We start from the raw sequence: 13,411 nt of genomic DNA, 5'->3' as shown, positions 1-13,411 counted from the left end.
ATATCTCTAATTAGCAGGAGTATACGGACACTCATGTGGATTTAGGTTAGCATTGGATTAGCCCAGCCATGTGTCTAATGCAAAGGAAGTTACCTTCTGCACCACTCTTACAGTGTATTGTATCAAAACTCCCTAATGAGACAAAACACACAAAAAAAAAAAAAAAAAAAATCCGGAAGTTTATACTTCCGGTCCCAGCGACACTAACTAATGAAATTATTTTCAGACGTTTTGCAAGGGATATCTTAGAACAGAGAGCAGAAATAGCATGACTACTAATGTGCAGCCATTAGGGAGGAGATTTATGGAGAAATATGCGACTTTATGACTGTCAACTGCGTGGAAAGCCTTAATCTATTTCTTAAATAATATTTGTAGTTGTCTATCCATTGTATTATATTATGGATAGTTTAATATCAATATTTATATAATATTAATAATAATTTAACAATGCATTTGTGTCTTTCAGTTTGATAGATCAGAACTCAATGGTTGGTGAATTTTATTTTTTTAAATTCCATATTGTCTTGAAAATATAAGCACACTAAATATTTCTCAGGCTGTGTGTTAATATAGGCACATTTATATATACAATATACAACATTTTCACCATTATTGCTCAGGAAAAACAAGTGAATAATAAACTACTAAAAGCTTTTCAAAGTTTAGTATGATTAGTAACCCGCTATCATTGTCATAACAACAGATACACAAGACCTGCGATTTGATTGGCTGAGAGTCAACGGAGGAGGTGGTAATTGTAGCTGGCAGTAAGCTGTGGCAGTTAGTCCGTTAGAAACACACACTTACATAGTCACTTCACCTTCTAAACTACACAGACAAGGTAAGAACAGTTTTCTTTTTTTTTTTTTTCTTTTTTTTTTAGTGTTCAAAATTTAGAGGTCAAAATGTATGTTTTTTTTTGTGATGTAAATTAAGGTATATGTTTAATCTGAAAAGAATTACCAGACACACATATGTACTGGATTTTATTATTTTTATTTTATTTTATTTGTTCATTTATTTTATTTTATTTGCCATTCTTTTATAATTTGTTTTATTATTTAATTAGCAAAAATTAAAAGCATATTCATTTGTATTCATACATTAGTCAAAATATCAAGTTTCAAGGAGGTCCATAACAGGGATTTTTGATAGAATAAACAGAGAGCAGTCAACGTGAGAATCGCTAGGAGACAACTGTATGTTTATTTAGCATTTTCCCAGATCAGATTGTGTGTCCAGTTGGTTTGTTTAGTCTCCTGCAGAGTTCCTAAAAAAAATGGACCGGAAATGATTCAGACATTGAAGAAAACATTGAGACAGGCATCAGGTCACTGGGACTTTGTCATTTGGCTTATGTTGGGTAATCCTCTTCATTGGCCTAACCTGACTTCATTAAGACATTTTCATGGTACTTGACATTAACATGTAAATCCTTTGCTATCATCTAAATCATGTAAATACTTAGCAAAATTGCATTAAAGGCACATTATTTTTTAAAATATAGGTTTTTATCTGTTTTGAGCTGCCCAGAACATCAAAAAATTTGACATTTTTAAAGTTACGTTAAATCCGGACTTACATGCTTCCATTCTGCTTTATAAACTATGCTAAAAAAAGAAAGTAAAAAAGATATAATAATATTTCTTCGAAAATTGGGAAATTGTCTTGTTCTGTTTTTCTTCATCTGTCCTGCTCTCCATTACAAGGCCCAGTCCACTGACCTTAAAACAGAATCACTAATCACCCGGATCAGTGGATTAGTTCCTGAGCTTCTCTGTTGGAGAGACGCAGCCGTGCAATAAGCTCAGTGTCTGTCCATGTCAGCTTCTCTAGCTTACAGCACTCTCTCTCTCTCTCTCTCTACTGGGCACCAAGAAAAAAGCGTCCTGCTTGACCTAATCCATGTTCAATATGGAAGTTTTTTTTTTTTTTTTTTTGGGATGTGATTTAATAATAAAGATTTTGATATACTTTTAAGTATAAATTACTCTTAAATACATATTTTATAGCACTAAATGTCAGATTGTAGCATGCTACAGTATATCTCTAAAACTATTATTGAATTTCGATAATTTCATAGTCATATGTACAGCGCAAAATCCTCATTGCAAGTGAACCCATATTTAATGTATTCTATTTCCAAATGTAAACATTTACTTGTTTAGGTTTTTGGTAATGAAGACATGTCACGCAACCTGTCCAAATCTAATTTGGCTGCTTGGTATAGTGACAGATGGAATGCTGACGAAATACAGTAGAGTTCGCCAAAATACTGTATAGAGTCTGATTGGACGAATGTCTGATGTCAAAAGATATGGGAAGTATTTCACCTCAATTGTAAAAGTTGATATGCCTTTTTATTTTGCTGTCCTGTTTATGTAATATTGATAGCATTTGTTTGCATTTAATCACGCTACCATTCAAAAGTTTGGGGTCAGTAAGATTTTTTATTATTTATTAAGTTTAAGTTTAAATATAATGTATAATATTACAATATTCTTCTGTTTCAAATAAATGCTGTTCTTTTGAACTTTCTAATCATCAAAGAATCTTGAAATATTAATATCTGGGTTTCCACAAAAATATTAAGCTGTTTTCAACATTGATAATAATAAGAAATGTTTCTTATTAACCGTTTCTTATTAACCAAATCGGCATATTAGAATGATTTCTGAAGAATCATGTGACACTGAAGACTGGAGTAAGACTGGTTGCAATCACAGGAATAAATTACATATTGAAATATTTTATTTTGTAATAATATTTCACAATATGACTGGTTTTACTGTATATTTGATCAAATAAATGCAGCCTTGATGAGCATATTTTATATTTCTTGACAACCCTAGAACAGACTTGCGACTCATTGAAATGTTGTGTATTTACTGACCAAAAATCAAGTCAGTGAAAGTTCAGCATATCATACAGTAAGTGGCTTCAAACCAACATGTCACATGCACACAACACATGCATCTGTTTTGATTCTCTCGCAGAGAAATGTCAGGACCCAGGCCTGTAGTTCTGAGCGGTCCATCAGGAGCTGGGAAAAGCACCCTGTTGAAGAGACTCATGAAGGAATATGAAGGGGTTTTTGGATTCAGCGTCTCTCGTATGTATCAGCATTACAGACACCAAAAGACAAGTAACCAGATGCCAAGAATTCTGAATGAATAGTTTGATAACTTGAACTCCCTTTTTTTTCTGCAGACACCACCAGAAATCCTCGGCCAGGAGAGGAAGATGGAAAAGGTAGGGCAGGATTTCCACTTCACAACCATACTAATTGAAAGGCTTGCTTTATCAGTGAAACAAAAAGCCCCCTCCACCCCCCCATCCCTAAATTCCCATTCAATTCGAAAGGTCCTCTACCCAAAACTGTCTTACTCACACTCCTTTGCTGCTTCTTACTCCCAAGTGAACTGTTTACATTCATTTCCAAACATATCGCCACAGGGGTAAATTTCTCTTTTTATTCCCCAATGTGCCTTTGTTGTTTTCTCTATAGGGCTGAATTGTCTCCCAATGCTTCTGGGGGCTACATTACTTCCTGTAGCAGACATCCTATCCTCTGTGTCATCTGAAGGTGTAGATTTGTTTTGCATTATTGGACGTAATTAGTTATCACTGATTATTCACATATTTAATGTGACGAGAGAGTAATGGGGGTTACTTTCATCTTTCTCAAATCTAAAACTTTGGAAGTCATTTATATTTTAGGCCAAAATGACAGCTATGATTGTTAACATCACATGAATGCCAGTGTGCACTTTGGAGTAAAAAGCCTTTGAAAATAGCCCCCTGTGTTCCCTAGTGGTTTTCCATGTGATGTGAACTATGACATCACTTCCCCACGCACACAGAGACAAATCATTAGCATCACAACAACAGACCTTTAAAATTCATTTTTGGGACAGTCGAACAAGTCTAATTGGTAGCCTGGGAAAAGAAATAATCAACAATATGTATAGCCAATTTAAATCTGTTATAGGTCACTCGGGCAAACTCTGCTTATTTATTTGAATGCAGATAACTTCCCCAGCTATCAGGGAAAATTCGAAGAACTTTTTGGCTAATGTTCTGGCTGGTTTCTCTCAAGTTATGAACCAAAAGCGTTCCATTAAGGTTAATAGAATATTCTTTCAAAGTTATCTGGTCTTTAATAATGTTAACACAAAAACGTTTTTTTTTTTTTTCTGAAACGTTTTAGTTGGACGTTCATCTAACATTTTTGTAAATGTTACTACTTGTTTCAGAATGTACAAAGAACATTCAAAAGGAACATTAACGTTTTATTAACATTTTCATTACTTAAAGGAGAACTCCGGTCAATTTTAACATTGAGCTCATTTTTTTGTCAATTTGGAGTGCTGTCAATACAGAGAACAACGACAAAAATCGGTGTTGCCTACACCGTGTTATCCTCTTTTTAAAATTTGCACCCTGTTGACTTCAATGGGGCAATATTTAAACCTGCTTTTAGCCTCTTAACATCCTTGATGTGTCATTACAAGTGCACAGGTCAAGTGAGTGATTCCTTCAGAGTGAACACGAGTGAATCTGACTGCAGTAGATGTGAAAGAAATGGATAAAAATGATATTTATTTAGCCAGCGCACATACCTGTATTTACATCCTGTTTTTGGTCGAAGTCCATAGTAATCGATTGTCGAGTTCACGCGCATAGGTTTAGTTACCTATGATCACGCGTGTGAACTCGACAATCGATTACTATGGACTTCGACCAAAAACAGGATGTAAATACAGGTATGTGCGCTGGCTGAATAAACATCATTTTTATCCATTTCTTTCACATCTACTGCAGTCAGATTCACTCGTGTTCACTCTGAAGGAATCACTCACATGACCTGTGCACTTGTAATGACACATCAAGGATGTTAAGAGGCTAAAAGCAGGTTTAAATATTGCCCCATTGAAGTCAACAGGGTGCAAATTTTAAAAAGAGGATAACACGGTGTAGGCAACACCGATTTTTGTCGTTGTTCTCTGTATTGACAGCACTCCAAATTGACAAAAAAATGAGCTCAATGTTAAAATTGACCGGAGTTCTCCTTTAATATGACCAAAGCGTTCTTAGTAGGCCCTACTTATTTTTGTTAGCTGGGTCAAAGGATAGACTGAAAAACAACAGATGAAAAATACTTTTCAGATGAACAGATGAAATAGACTTTAAGGCATCTAAGATTTTTATGCAACTAACCAACCATTGCTGTTTTTATTTTTTGTCATTCTTATGATGTTTTTCCACAGACACATGTTGTTATGCTAATGGCCATTGCAGTGCTGCCATGGATTATGTCAGTGTTTTGCCCTCCTGTAGCTGTGAATTATTTGTCTTGTGTTGTTGTTGTCTGCAGAATCATTACCGCCCCGCTTTAGATCCCGTCTGATGTGCTGTAGTGGAGTTAAACCATCCGAATGGTACGAATCCAGCAAAATGCAGCACTAGAGCTTTCTCATGGGCTTTACGTGAAGGATTTTGTGTGTGTGTTTGTGATTATAAATTATAAGGGAAACCAACTATTATTGTATTTTTACGGTAACACTTCAGAATAATGGTCCGTCATTAATAAGTAACTATGAAGGAAGTAATACAGGACTAATGACTATTAACTAAAATGGAAACAAGCTTAACTAATCATTAAGTAATATCGAATTTAGGAGATAGTTCCTAATTACTGAATGAGATTGGCATCATTATGAACTAATAGGTAATTACTAATTAATTACTAATCACAACATTAATGTGTCTGAGACGTTAGCAATTGTCTTCTTTTACTCTCAACATGGTCCAGATCACTAGTAGCTCCTGCAGAGTCACTAGGTAACACTTGAGTAATTAGTGGTGCATTTTATGACTATTTTCAGAGTAAAAGTTATGACTGATTACGTCTCAGACACACGATAATATTCTTAATAATTTGTCAGTTAGTTAATAGTTATTATTGAGGCTAATCTCATTAAGTAGCCTAATTATTGATTAGGCCTACCTAATAAGGAACTAAATTTAAAATTAAGCTTGTTTATATATTAGTTAATAGTAGTAGCTGAAGTTTTAATGTATTACTACTCATTAGTCCTGCAATACTTCCTGCATAGTTACTTATTAATGACAGACCATTATTCTAAAGTGTTACCAGTTTTACTCCCACCATTTTGTAAGAACGGAGATTCTGAAATAAATATTTGTCGCCCCCTGCTGACCATTATAGAACATTGTTGTTTAGCTGTGAAAAGACTTCAGAATTGTCCGTTTTACTTCATCCAAAAATGTATCATTTAGTCACCCTCTGAAAGTTATTTCTTCCAAATATTTTATTTTAATAGTTTGCTAGTACTTGATAATTTACAATAGCCTATGTCAAATAAAACTTTTGGGTCATTTGATAAACTAGCAACAGACTGACTGACGATGCTCTAAAGTGCATTTTATTATCGGTCATAATTTGGTTGGTTTTACAATTAATCTTCACTTATTTCTGTCCTCAACCCAGATTACCACTTTGTCACCAGAGAGAACATGCAAGAGGGAATCGACAAGGGCGAGTTCATAGAGAATGCGGAGTTTTCTGGGAATATGTATGGAACCAGGTAGACTACATTTTCTCTGGGAAATCTGATCCTTTTGTTGTTCATAACAACAAAACAATTAAATGAAATTGCTCATCAAATGTACTGTCACTTGCAGCAAATCATCCATAGAGGACGTTCAGGCACAAAACCTCATCTGCATTTTGGATGTTGACATACAAGGAGTACAAAACATCAAGAAGACTGATCTAAACCCCATTTATATCTCCATTCAGCCTCCTTCAATGGAGATCCTGGTGAGTTGATAATAGATCTCAGTTTTATACAGCTTTTAAATGCTCATAAAATACAGGAAGATTTAGAGTAGGCCTATATTTTTGTACAGGAAAAGCGTCTGAGGGACAGACAAACCGAGACAGAGGACAGTCTACAGAAGCGTCTGGAGGCCGCGAGGATTGACATGGAGCTCAGTAAGTGACACTCTCAGTAAATCAGTTGTGCTTGAGAGAAGACATTTATTCCCTTGTCATTTTCTCCTTTGCAGGTAAGGAACCTGGAGTTTTCGATATTGTAATCATTAATGATGACCTGGAAGGAGCCTATGAGAAGCTCAAAAGTGTTCTTGTTGAGGTAAAATTATTTCATCTCTGTAAAAAGATTGTGTTGACAATGACATGCATCATTTTTATTCATTTAATAAATAAATAAACAATGAGTTGTTGATTTTTTTCCGACAGGAAATTCAGAAGGTGCAAGATGCCAAGAAATAGGAAAGGATAGACGGGACTTTTTTACCTTTTTGCCCGTCAACACAGGACATGAAGCCTTTTTTTCCAGCCTTGTACGGTGCAATTATAGTGTTGGTTCTCATGTTGGACTCTAAAAAGTCGATTGACGTAAAGGGTTAAACATCTCAGTCTCAGTTGAGGAGGACTCATCTCTATAAACTCTCTCAAGAGCATGTGTACCTTGTATAACGGAGGGAGAAAACTGTATGGTAACCGAAAAGTTGAGTAAGCGTATTGATGACAATAGTGTGTTTATCATCAGCATGTTAGTTCTATAATAGAAAAAATGTTTTTCAATATTTGTGATTTTTGTAGAGAGCTAAACTACGGCATGTTTGACTCTCAGGTAACCGGTTTAAATGTAGCCTATTCTGTTGAATGGTTAGTTTGAGTTGATAAATTTGTGTTGAATAAAAAATTATGTAATTTTTGGTTTAGCTAAAATAAAATATAAGAAAATAAAACTAAAACTACATTTAAACATTTCTCCATTATCTTTTTTTTTCTTATTCTCGTTTCCCCTCTGATTCATCTCAAAGAGAACTAATTCACTCTACTTCATGTAAAAGAGAAATAATAAATAAAGTAAATAATCTCTTCATTGATTCTGTTATAAACATGAATTCACACCTCTTAACATTTTCACACCTCTGACCTCGAATGTTCCCAAACGGACACCGTAAACTTCAGCAACCATGGAAACCGCAAACATCTGCGGAAGTGAAGGTGAGTTTGGTTTTATCCATAGACAGTATAAGAAGGTTTTATCATAGATATGTCTATGGGTTTCATGGTGTTCTAAATGCGCTGTTACCTGGTAAACAAAATATAAAGCTGTTAAGAGTTGTATACTAAAGTAAACGTTAACGAATTTAATTTTCTTTTTTGAGTGTGCTTTACAGCAAATGGGCAACAACCATAATCCGACGAAAGCTGTTTTAGTACCGTAAACAAAACATTTATACTGAAAAATGAATTACGTTCGGGTCTTTCTATTTATAATGGAGAAGTTGACAATATGCGGTAACTGAGTTTTTTTTTTGGTGTAATTCTTCGTTTAATGTCCGTTTTATGTTCAGACATTAAATGAGCTTATCTTAATCGACATTTTAGGGAGACTGGGGTTAGTTTTCACAAACACTAGGCCTATCCCATAATACTTATTTTTGGGGTAAGTTAGCCTTCAAGTTGTCGCATTTTTTTAATATGTTGTGATTTTATTCATCTTAATCTATTAAATATAGGCTATCTAAAATTTATGATCCAAATCTATTAATTATAATTTCCAAAAGTATTAGCACAAATATGTTTGTATGTTACATTAGCTCATGTTTTTCATCGTTCTCCACAGTCTGTGAAATGCTTGAGTCATGTCTAGCAGTAAAGAGCAGACATCCATCAGTCAGGTGATGTGTTTCCTCCATGAGTGGGACCAGGGCAATAAGACGGTGCGTAGTCGAATGCTGAGGGACTTTCTGGCCAAGAACACAGGAAAGACATGCCCTGAGCTGGAGCTTGAGTTTGCTCAAGTTGCCAGCCTGTTCCTTGCTCGGCTCACTGCCTGGATTAGACTAACGTATCCACGCGTATGGTCATGCTTAACCCATCTGTGCTCCTGAATCTCAGACTAAAACTTTCAGTAATGCCATTTATGCATCCTTAATTTTTTTGGTCCAGCTACATGTTTGGATCGTGTCTAGACCTTCAGCTGAGAGCATTGGGTGTTTTCCTCTCTGCCAATAGCAGGTAAAAGACTAATATAATTTAAGTACTAGAGGATAAATATGCAAAGTAAAAACAAAAAATCTAAAATCCTACAATAAACTTTATATTACATCACTGTAACTTACACAATAAAAAGCTCAGCTTTAGCAGTAAAACTTCAAAACAAGAGAAAATAATGCAGAATGTAATGCAAAATGACAACTTTTCCGTAAATAAAAGCAAATACACACGGACCTGAAAACAGAAACACTTTCTATCCTAACATGGTATCCTCTTGTTTCATGTAATGACGATCAGTCATCAGTACATGATGGAGTTTCTGGAGGTGGGTGGAGTGCTGACCCTGCTTGAGATTCTCGGGCAAGACAAACTCAGAGAAGAGGATAAGACCGAGGCTCTTCACCTGCTCCAGATCATCGCCAACTCGGGCCAAAAATATAAAGAGCTTATCTGTGAAAGCTACGGTACTCACACTGCACAAACGCTCAACAAACTAACAATCAAAAAGCGAAACAGTTCTAGCTCATTTTTCATTCCTGACATTTTAAGGAATGAGAGTTTACAGCATTTCCATAAAATATTGTGAGTTTGATGATCCAATCTGGATATGTTTTGAAGGTTGGGGATTTTGACAGGCAAGCTCTGACAACTTTACACACACACAGGCTTATTTTCTCTTAGCTATTTCAGCTCTCGCATCTGTTCATCTCTGATTGACAGGTGTGAAGTCTGTAGCTGAATGTCTGGCCAAGTCTAAGACGGAGGGGACTCAGGGGACCGCCGCCGCCCTGCTAGAGTCTTTGGCCCATGGAAACCCCAAATACCAGAATCAGGTGTACAAGGGCCTGATCGCCCTGCTGGCCTGCACCTTACCAAGAACACAGCAGCTTGTTTTACAGATTCTACGTATAGTTCAGGTACAGCAGTGTTGCAGGATGACAATCAACACCTGAGGAAAACAGTACTTTTGTTTATTATGTATTTATAGTAGTGGCCAAAAGTGATGTCTAGAGGGGCTATTTGTTTTTAATGACCCTAGAAATTTGATTAAACCATTCAGATATGAGGAAAATATTTTATATTTTTTAGAATATTTGAGAAATGAGGGAAGAACATAACACTTAACATGATTTATCTGACAAAATTATTTTGCAAAAAAAAAAAGAAAAAAAAAAGGCGAGCTATAGCTTTTATTTTACTATGCAACAGAAAAAAATGCATAGACAAACAAAAAGCTCACTGGAAAAATCATACAGGTACATTGACTACAACATAATAAGTTATTAATATTTTGTTGGTTCTCTCTTGTTTTTGCTTGTTCATAATTGACCACCTGGACAAAAAAGATGTTAGCACAATTTGGCATGTTTCGTTGCGTTATCACAAATAAAACACTCCAAACACTAAGCAATATGCTTATAAAATCTTTAACACTTTTTTAAATAATATTGGAATAAAAGGTTAAGATGTAAATTTTCCTTGGCCATACATGTACATCACTTTTCACCACTACTGTGTTTGTGTAACATTATCTTTTTTATTAAACATCAATATTTAAATTAACATTAATATGTGAAAAGTATACATTGTATGTGCTATAACTGATCACTATTTTACATCACCTATTAGCTTTTTTACAGCTCACTTTAATCATCCTGTCGTACGACAAATACATTATTAAAAGTACAAATATTTGAAATAGTCTTACTAATAGTATGATGAGCTCATGAAAACTGTATTTATGATAAATAATTATATACTGTAAGAACTGTAGTTTTAAAATAGTTTTAGATCATATATATTGGATGTCATGCATGAAATGTCAGCATATAATTTTTGTTTTGTTTTTGTGCAGCCCATTATAAAAACAGCCCATCACAGCATAGTGGAACCCTTACTGAATCGGCTGAGGTCCCTCCATTTAGAAGTACAATATGAAGGCAAGTGTACATTTAAAAATTTGGCATTGTTGTCTACCCTTCTGTGAAGCTCATTGTTTCATTTTCGCTTTTATTTGACTTCCAGCCATAGAACTGATAACAGAGCTCATGCAATCAGAGGTTAGACCAGCTCTGCTCAGGGGTCTGGTGGCTTTTCTCAAACCAGCTAAAGAGAGAAACCCCAAACACAAGATTCTGGATGGTATGATCTGTTGCTCATTTTCTCTTAATTAAAGCAAGGCATGAAAGTTGTGTAACTGCCAGTGTATTTGTTGTTTGCAACTGAAACTTGTTGTTCTCCAATAACAATACTGCTTTGAATTATGACCACATTGCAGCGTGGAGACATCATGAATTTAACCTCTCAATTGTTACCTTTTGGGCTTTGTAAATTTATTTGGAGCAGACGCAGATGAGATGAGAAACAAACATGGATTGTGTCTTGAATTAACATCTTTCACAGTTGTTGATTTGTCTGTCATGAGAGTCATAAATCTGAGAGTCCAGTGTTGTATTTAAGATTCAGCTGAAACAGTTTGAGTGTTTTGTTAGATACAGAGGTGGCCAAAATGACTGATTCTCTCCCTGTGCTCCTTCTGCAAGCAGCTTCTGCAAAAACCATCAGGTGAAATCAGTGACTTCAAACAATGGACACATTAATGACATACAGCATGCAAAATATTATATTATAAGACATGCTGATCTGTGTGTTTATTACGTATGGTATATTGACACAATGTTACAGGATTCTGGCACAAAGAAGTGAGGAGATATCTAAAGAACTCCTCTCTCTCAGAGTGATCCATCACTTACTGTATGCAATGGGTAACCAGGAACATGCAGATGCCCAGAGACAAGCCAGCCTGGCTTTAGAGGTACAATTAAAACATCCACCCTCTCTCCCTCACTCACTGTAACTCACTCACTGTCTCTCACTCACTCTCACTCACTCACTCTCTGTCACTCACTCACTCACTCACTCACTCACTCACTCACTCACTCACTCACTCACTCACTGTCACTCACTCACTGTCACTCACTCACTCACTCACTCACTCACTCACTCACTCACTCACATTTGTTCATTCTGCATCTGACATAAGTAAATGCAGTATTGGGCAAGAAAACTATATTAATGTGTAATGTCTGTTTAGCATTTTGTCCGCATGTACCCAGTGGTGGAAGAGCATGTACGCAGAGCAATGGGCAGCACACTGTTTGAGTCTTTTATGGTGAGGTCATTTCCTGTTTTACTGTTACACACACACATACACACATTGGGTTTTCTTTTTTTATGGGGACATTCCATTGACATAAGTAAGGGATAATCCACAGCTAGCTGTGCATCAAACAAGTGTAATGCACAATGTGGAGGCAAAGAACCACCCGACGTGAAGCTAGCCATGGATTATCCCGCTTATACCAAGGTCATTTGCCAACATTGACAACTTAAAGCTGTTATTGATGTTTTCAGCACAATATACACAATTGTGCGTGAACTTCAATAAAAGCAGTGCATTCATATATCTATCTGTGCATTACATGGTTTGATTTCACACCTTCCAGTCAATCAGAATCAAGTATTTAGACAGACCACGGTATAATGATTTTTATACTATACAAACTGTACATTATATCCCCTAACCCTACCCCTAATCAACCCTCACTTTAAGCTTTCTGCATTTTTACATTCTCAAAAACATAACTTACTATGATTTATAAGCTGTTTTCCTCATGGAGAAATTTAAATATAAATATGCAGTTTTCACTTAAAAAACAGTCAGTATGTGTTTTTTTCTTCATATTGTTTACAGCACAATGCTGATGAACTGCATTTAAGCATGGATGATATTCAAGCTGACATTTTACGATCAAATCAATTAAACATTTCATGTGGTGAGTTGATAAATCTCAAGATCGAGAGAGAAAAGGCCAGGTTGTATGGTTTTTTTTTAATCATTATTTGAATTGATGCTCAATTTTGACCATTGAAAATGATTGTATCACAATGTCCTTTCATTTTCCCCTTATTTTTCTGCAGTGCTTGAGGAACAGATTTCAGATTCTTGAACACTGCTTAAAACAAGCTTCAAAATAAGAACAAAATTATTTGTGGTATTTTGTTGTTGATGATGGTGTTTTTATACATAAAATAATAAAAGTGGTCACAAAGATAGTGAACAGTCTTCTGTATTTCTTTGGTTCACTTCAGTATGGGTTCATTACAAAACAAATTATATATTAAAAAAGATTTCAATGGCTATGTGATATAAGCATAATAAAGTATGCAAATTATAGTAGGCTATTCAAATTAATATGATACTATATGCATGTTATAAGTCAAGGTTGAAATGCAACAGCCTGCTCTGTCTTTGGGTTCTTCCGAGGCCTGAAAAGGTTGAAG

The 13,411-nt window shown here is 35.4% G+C and overlaps 2 protein-coding genes across 6 annotated transcripts; both read left to right on the top strand.

Moving 5' to 3' along the window:
- Window positions 1-726: 726 nt before the first annotated feature.
- Window positions 727-7,942, top strand: guk1b (guanylate kinase 1b). 4 transcript variants are annotated; one of them, XM_079896659.1, is made up of 9 exons: window positions 751-844; window positions 3,000-3,115; window positions 3,214-3,255; window positions 3,512-3,589; window positions 6,518-6,614; window positions 6,712-6,850; window positions 6,940-7,024; window positions 7,099-7,184; window positions 7,292-7,942. In XM_079896659.1, the coding sequence occupies exons 2-9, from the start codon at window positions 3,004-3,006 to the stop codon at window positions 7,322-7,324; spliced, it is 672 nt and encodes a 223-aa protein (XP_079752785.1). In that variant the 5' UTR covers window positions 751-844; window positions 3,000-3,003; the 3' UTR covers window positions 7,325-7,942. The 4 variants fall into 4 exon arrangements, with proteins under 4 accessions (XP_079752787.1, XP_079752785.1, XP_079752788.1 ...); XM_079896660.1 differs by lacking the exon at window positions 751-844 and adding an exon at window positions 2,234-2,439; XM_079896661.1 differs by lacking the exon at window positions 3,512-3,589 and having other exon boundaries at window positions 727-844.
- A 56-nt stretch (window positions 7,943-7,998) lies between these two features.
- armh1 (armadillo like helical domain containing 1) lies at window positions 7,999-13,168 on the top strand. Of its 2 annotated transcripts, none has more exons than XM_079896657.1 (12): window positions 7,999-8,068; window positions 8,694-8,918; window positions 9,020-9,088; window positions 9,365-9,531; window positions 9,788-9,984; window positions 10,923-11,007; window positions 11,093-11,209; window positions 11,566-11,632; window positions 11,753-11,882; window positions 12,162-12,239; window positions 12,822-12,943; window positions 13,049-13,168. In XM_079896657.1, the coding sequence occupies exons 2-12, from the start codon at window positions 8,713-8,715 to the stop codon at window positions 13,053-13,055; spliced, it is 1,245 nt and encodes a 414-aa protein (XP_079752783.1). In that variant the 5' UTR covers window positions 7,999-8,068; window positions 8,694-8,712; the 3' UTR covers window positions 13,056-13,168. The 2 variants fall into 2 exon arrangements, with proteins under 2 accessions (XP_079752783.1, XP_079752784.1); XM_079896658.1 differs by having other exon boundaries at window positions 11,560-11,632; window positions 12,822-12,903.
- The last annotated feature ends 243 nt before the right edge of the window (window positions 13,169-13,411 follow it).

The sequence above is a fragment of the Squalius cephalus genome (assembly GCF_949319135.1).
Source record: "Squalius cephalus genome assembly, chromosome: 16".
NCBI classification, from domain to species: Eukaryota; Metazoa; Chordata; class Actinopteri; order Cypriniformes; family Leuciscidae; genus Squalius; species Squalius cephalus.
The sequence above is the reverse complement of the archived record's forward strand: the minus strand, read 5'-3'. Positions and strand labels throughout refer to the sequence as shown.

Excerpts from the sequence above, each read along its gene's own strand:
- guk1b (XM_079896659.1), top strand. The coding sequence starts at position 3,004 with ATGTCAGGACCCAGGCCTGTAGTTCTGAGCGGTCCATCAGGAGCTGGG. Across the intron at positions 3,116-3,213 it reads TTTTGGATTCAGCGTCTCTC|ACACCACCAGAAATCCTCGG; the intron begins GTATGTATCAGC and ends TTTTTTCTGCAG. Across the intron at positions 7,025-7,098 it reads GAGGATTGACATGGAGCTCA|GTAAGGAACCTGGAGTTTTC; the intron begins GTAAGTGACACT and ends TCTCCTTTGCAG.
- armh1 (XM_079896657.1), top strand. The coding sequence starts at position 8,713 with ATGTCTAGCAGTAAAGAGCAGACATCCATCAGTCAGGTGATGTGTTTC. Across the intron at positions 11,008-11,092 it reads TTTAGAAGTACAATATGAAG|CCATAGAACTGATAACAGAG; the intron begins GCAAGTGTACAT and ends TTTGACTTCCAG. Across the intron at positions 12,240-12,821 it reads CACTGTTTGAGTCTTTTATG|CACAATGCTGATGAACTGCA; the intron begins GTGAGGTCATTT and ends TATTGTTTACAG.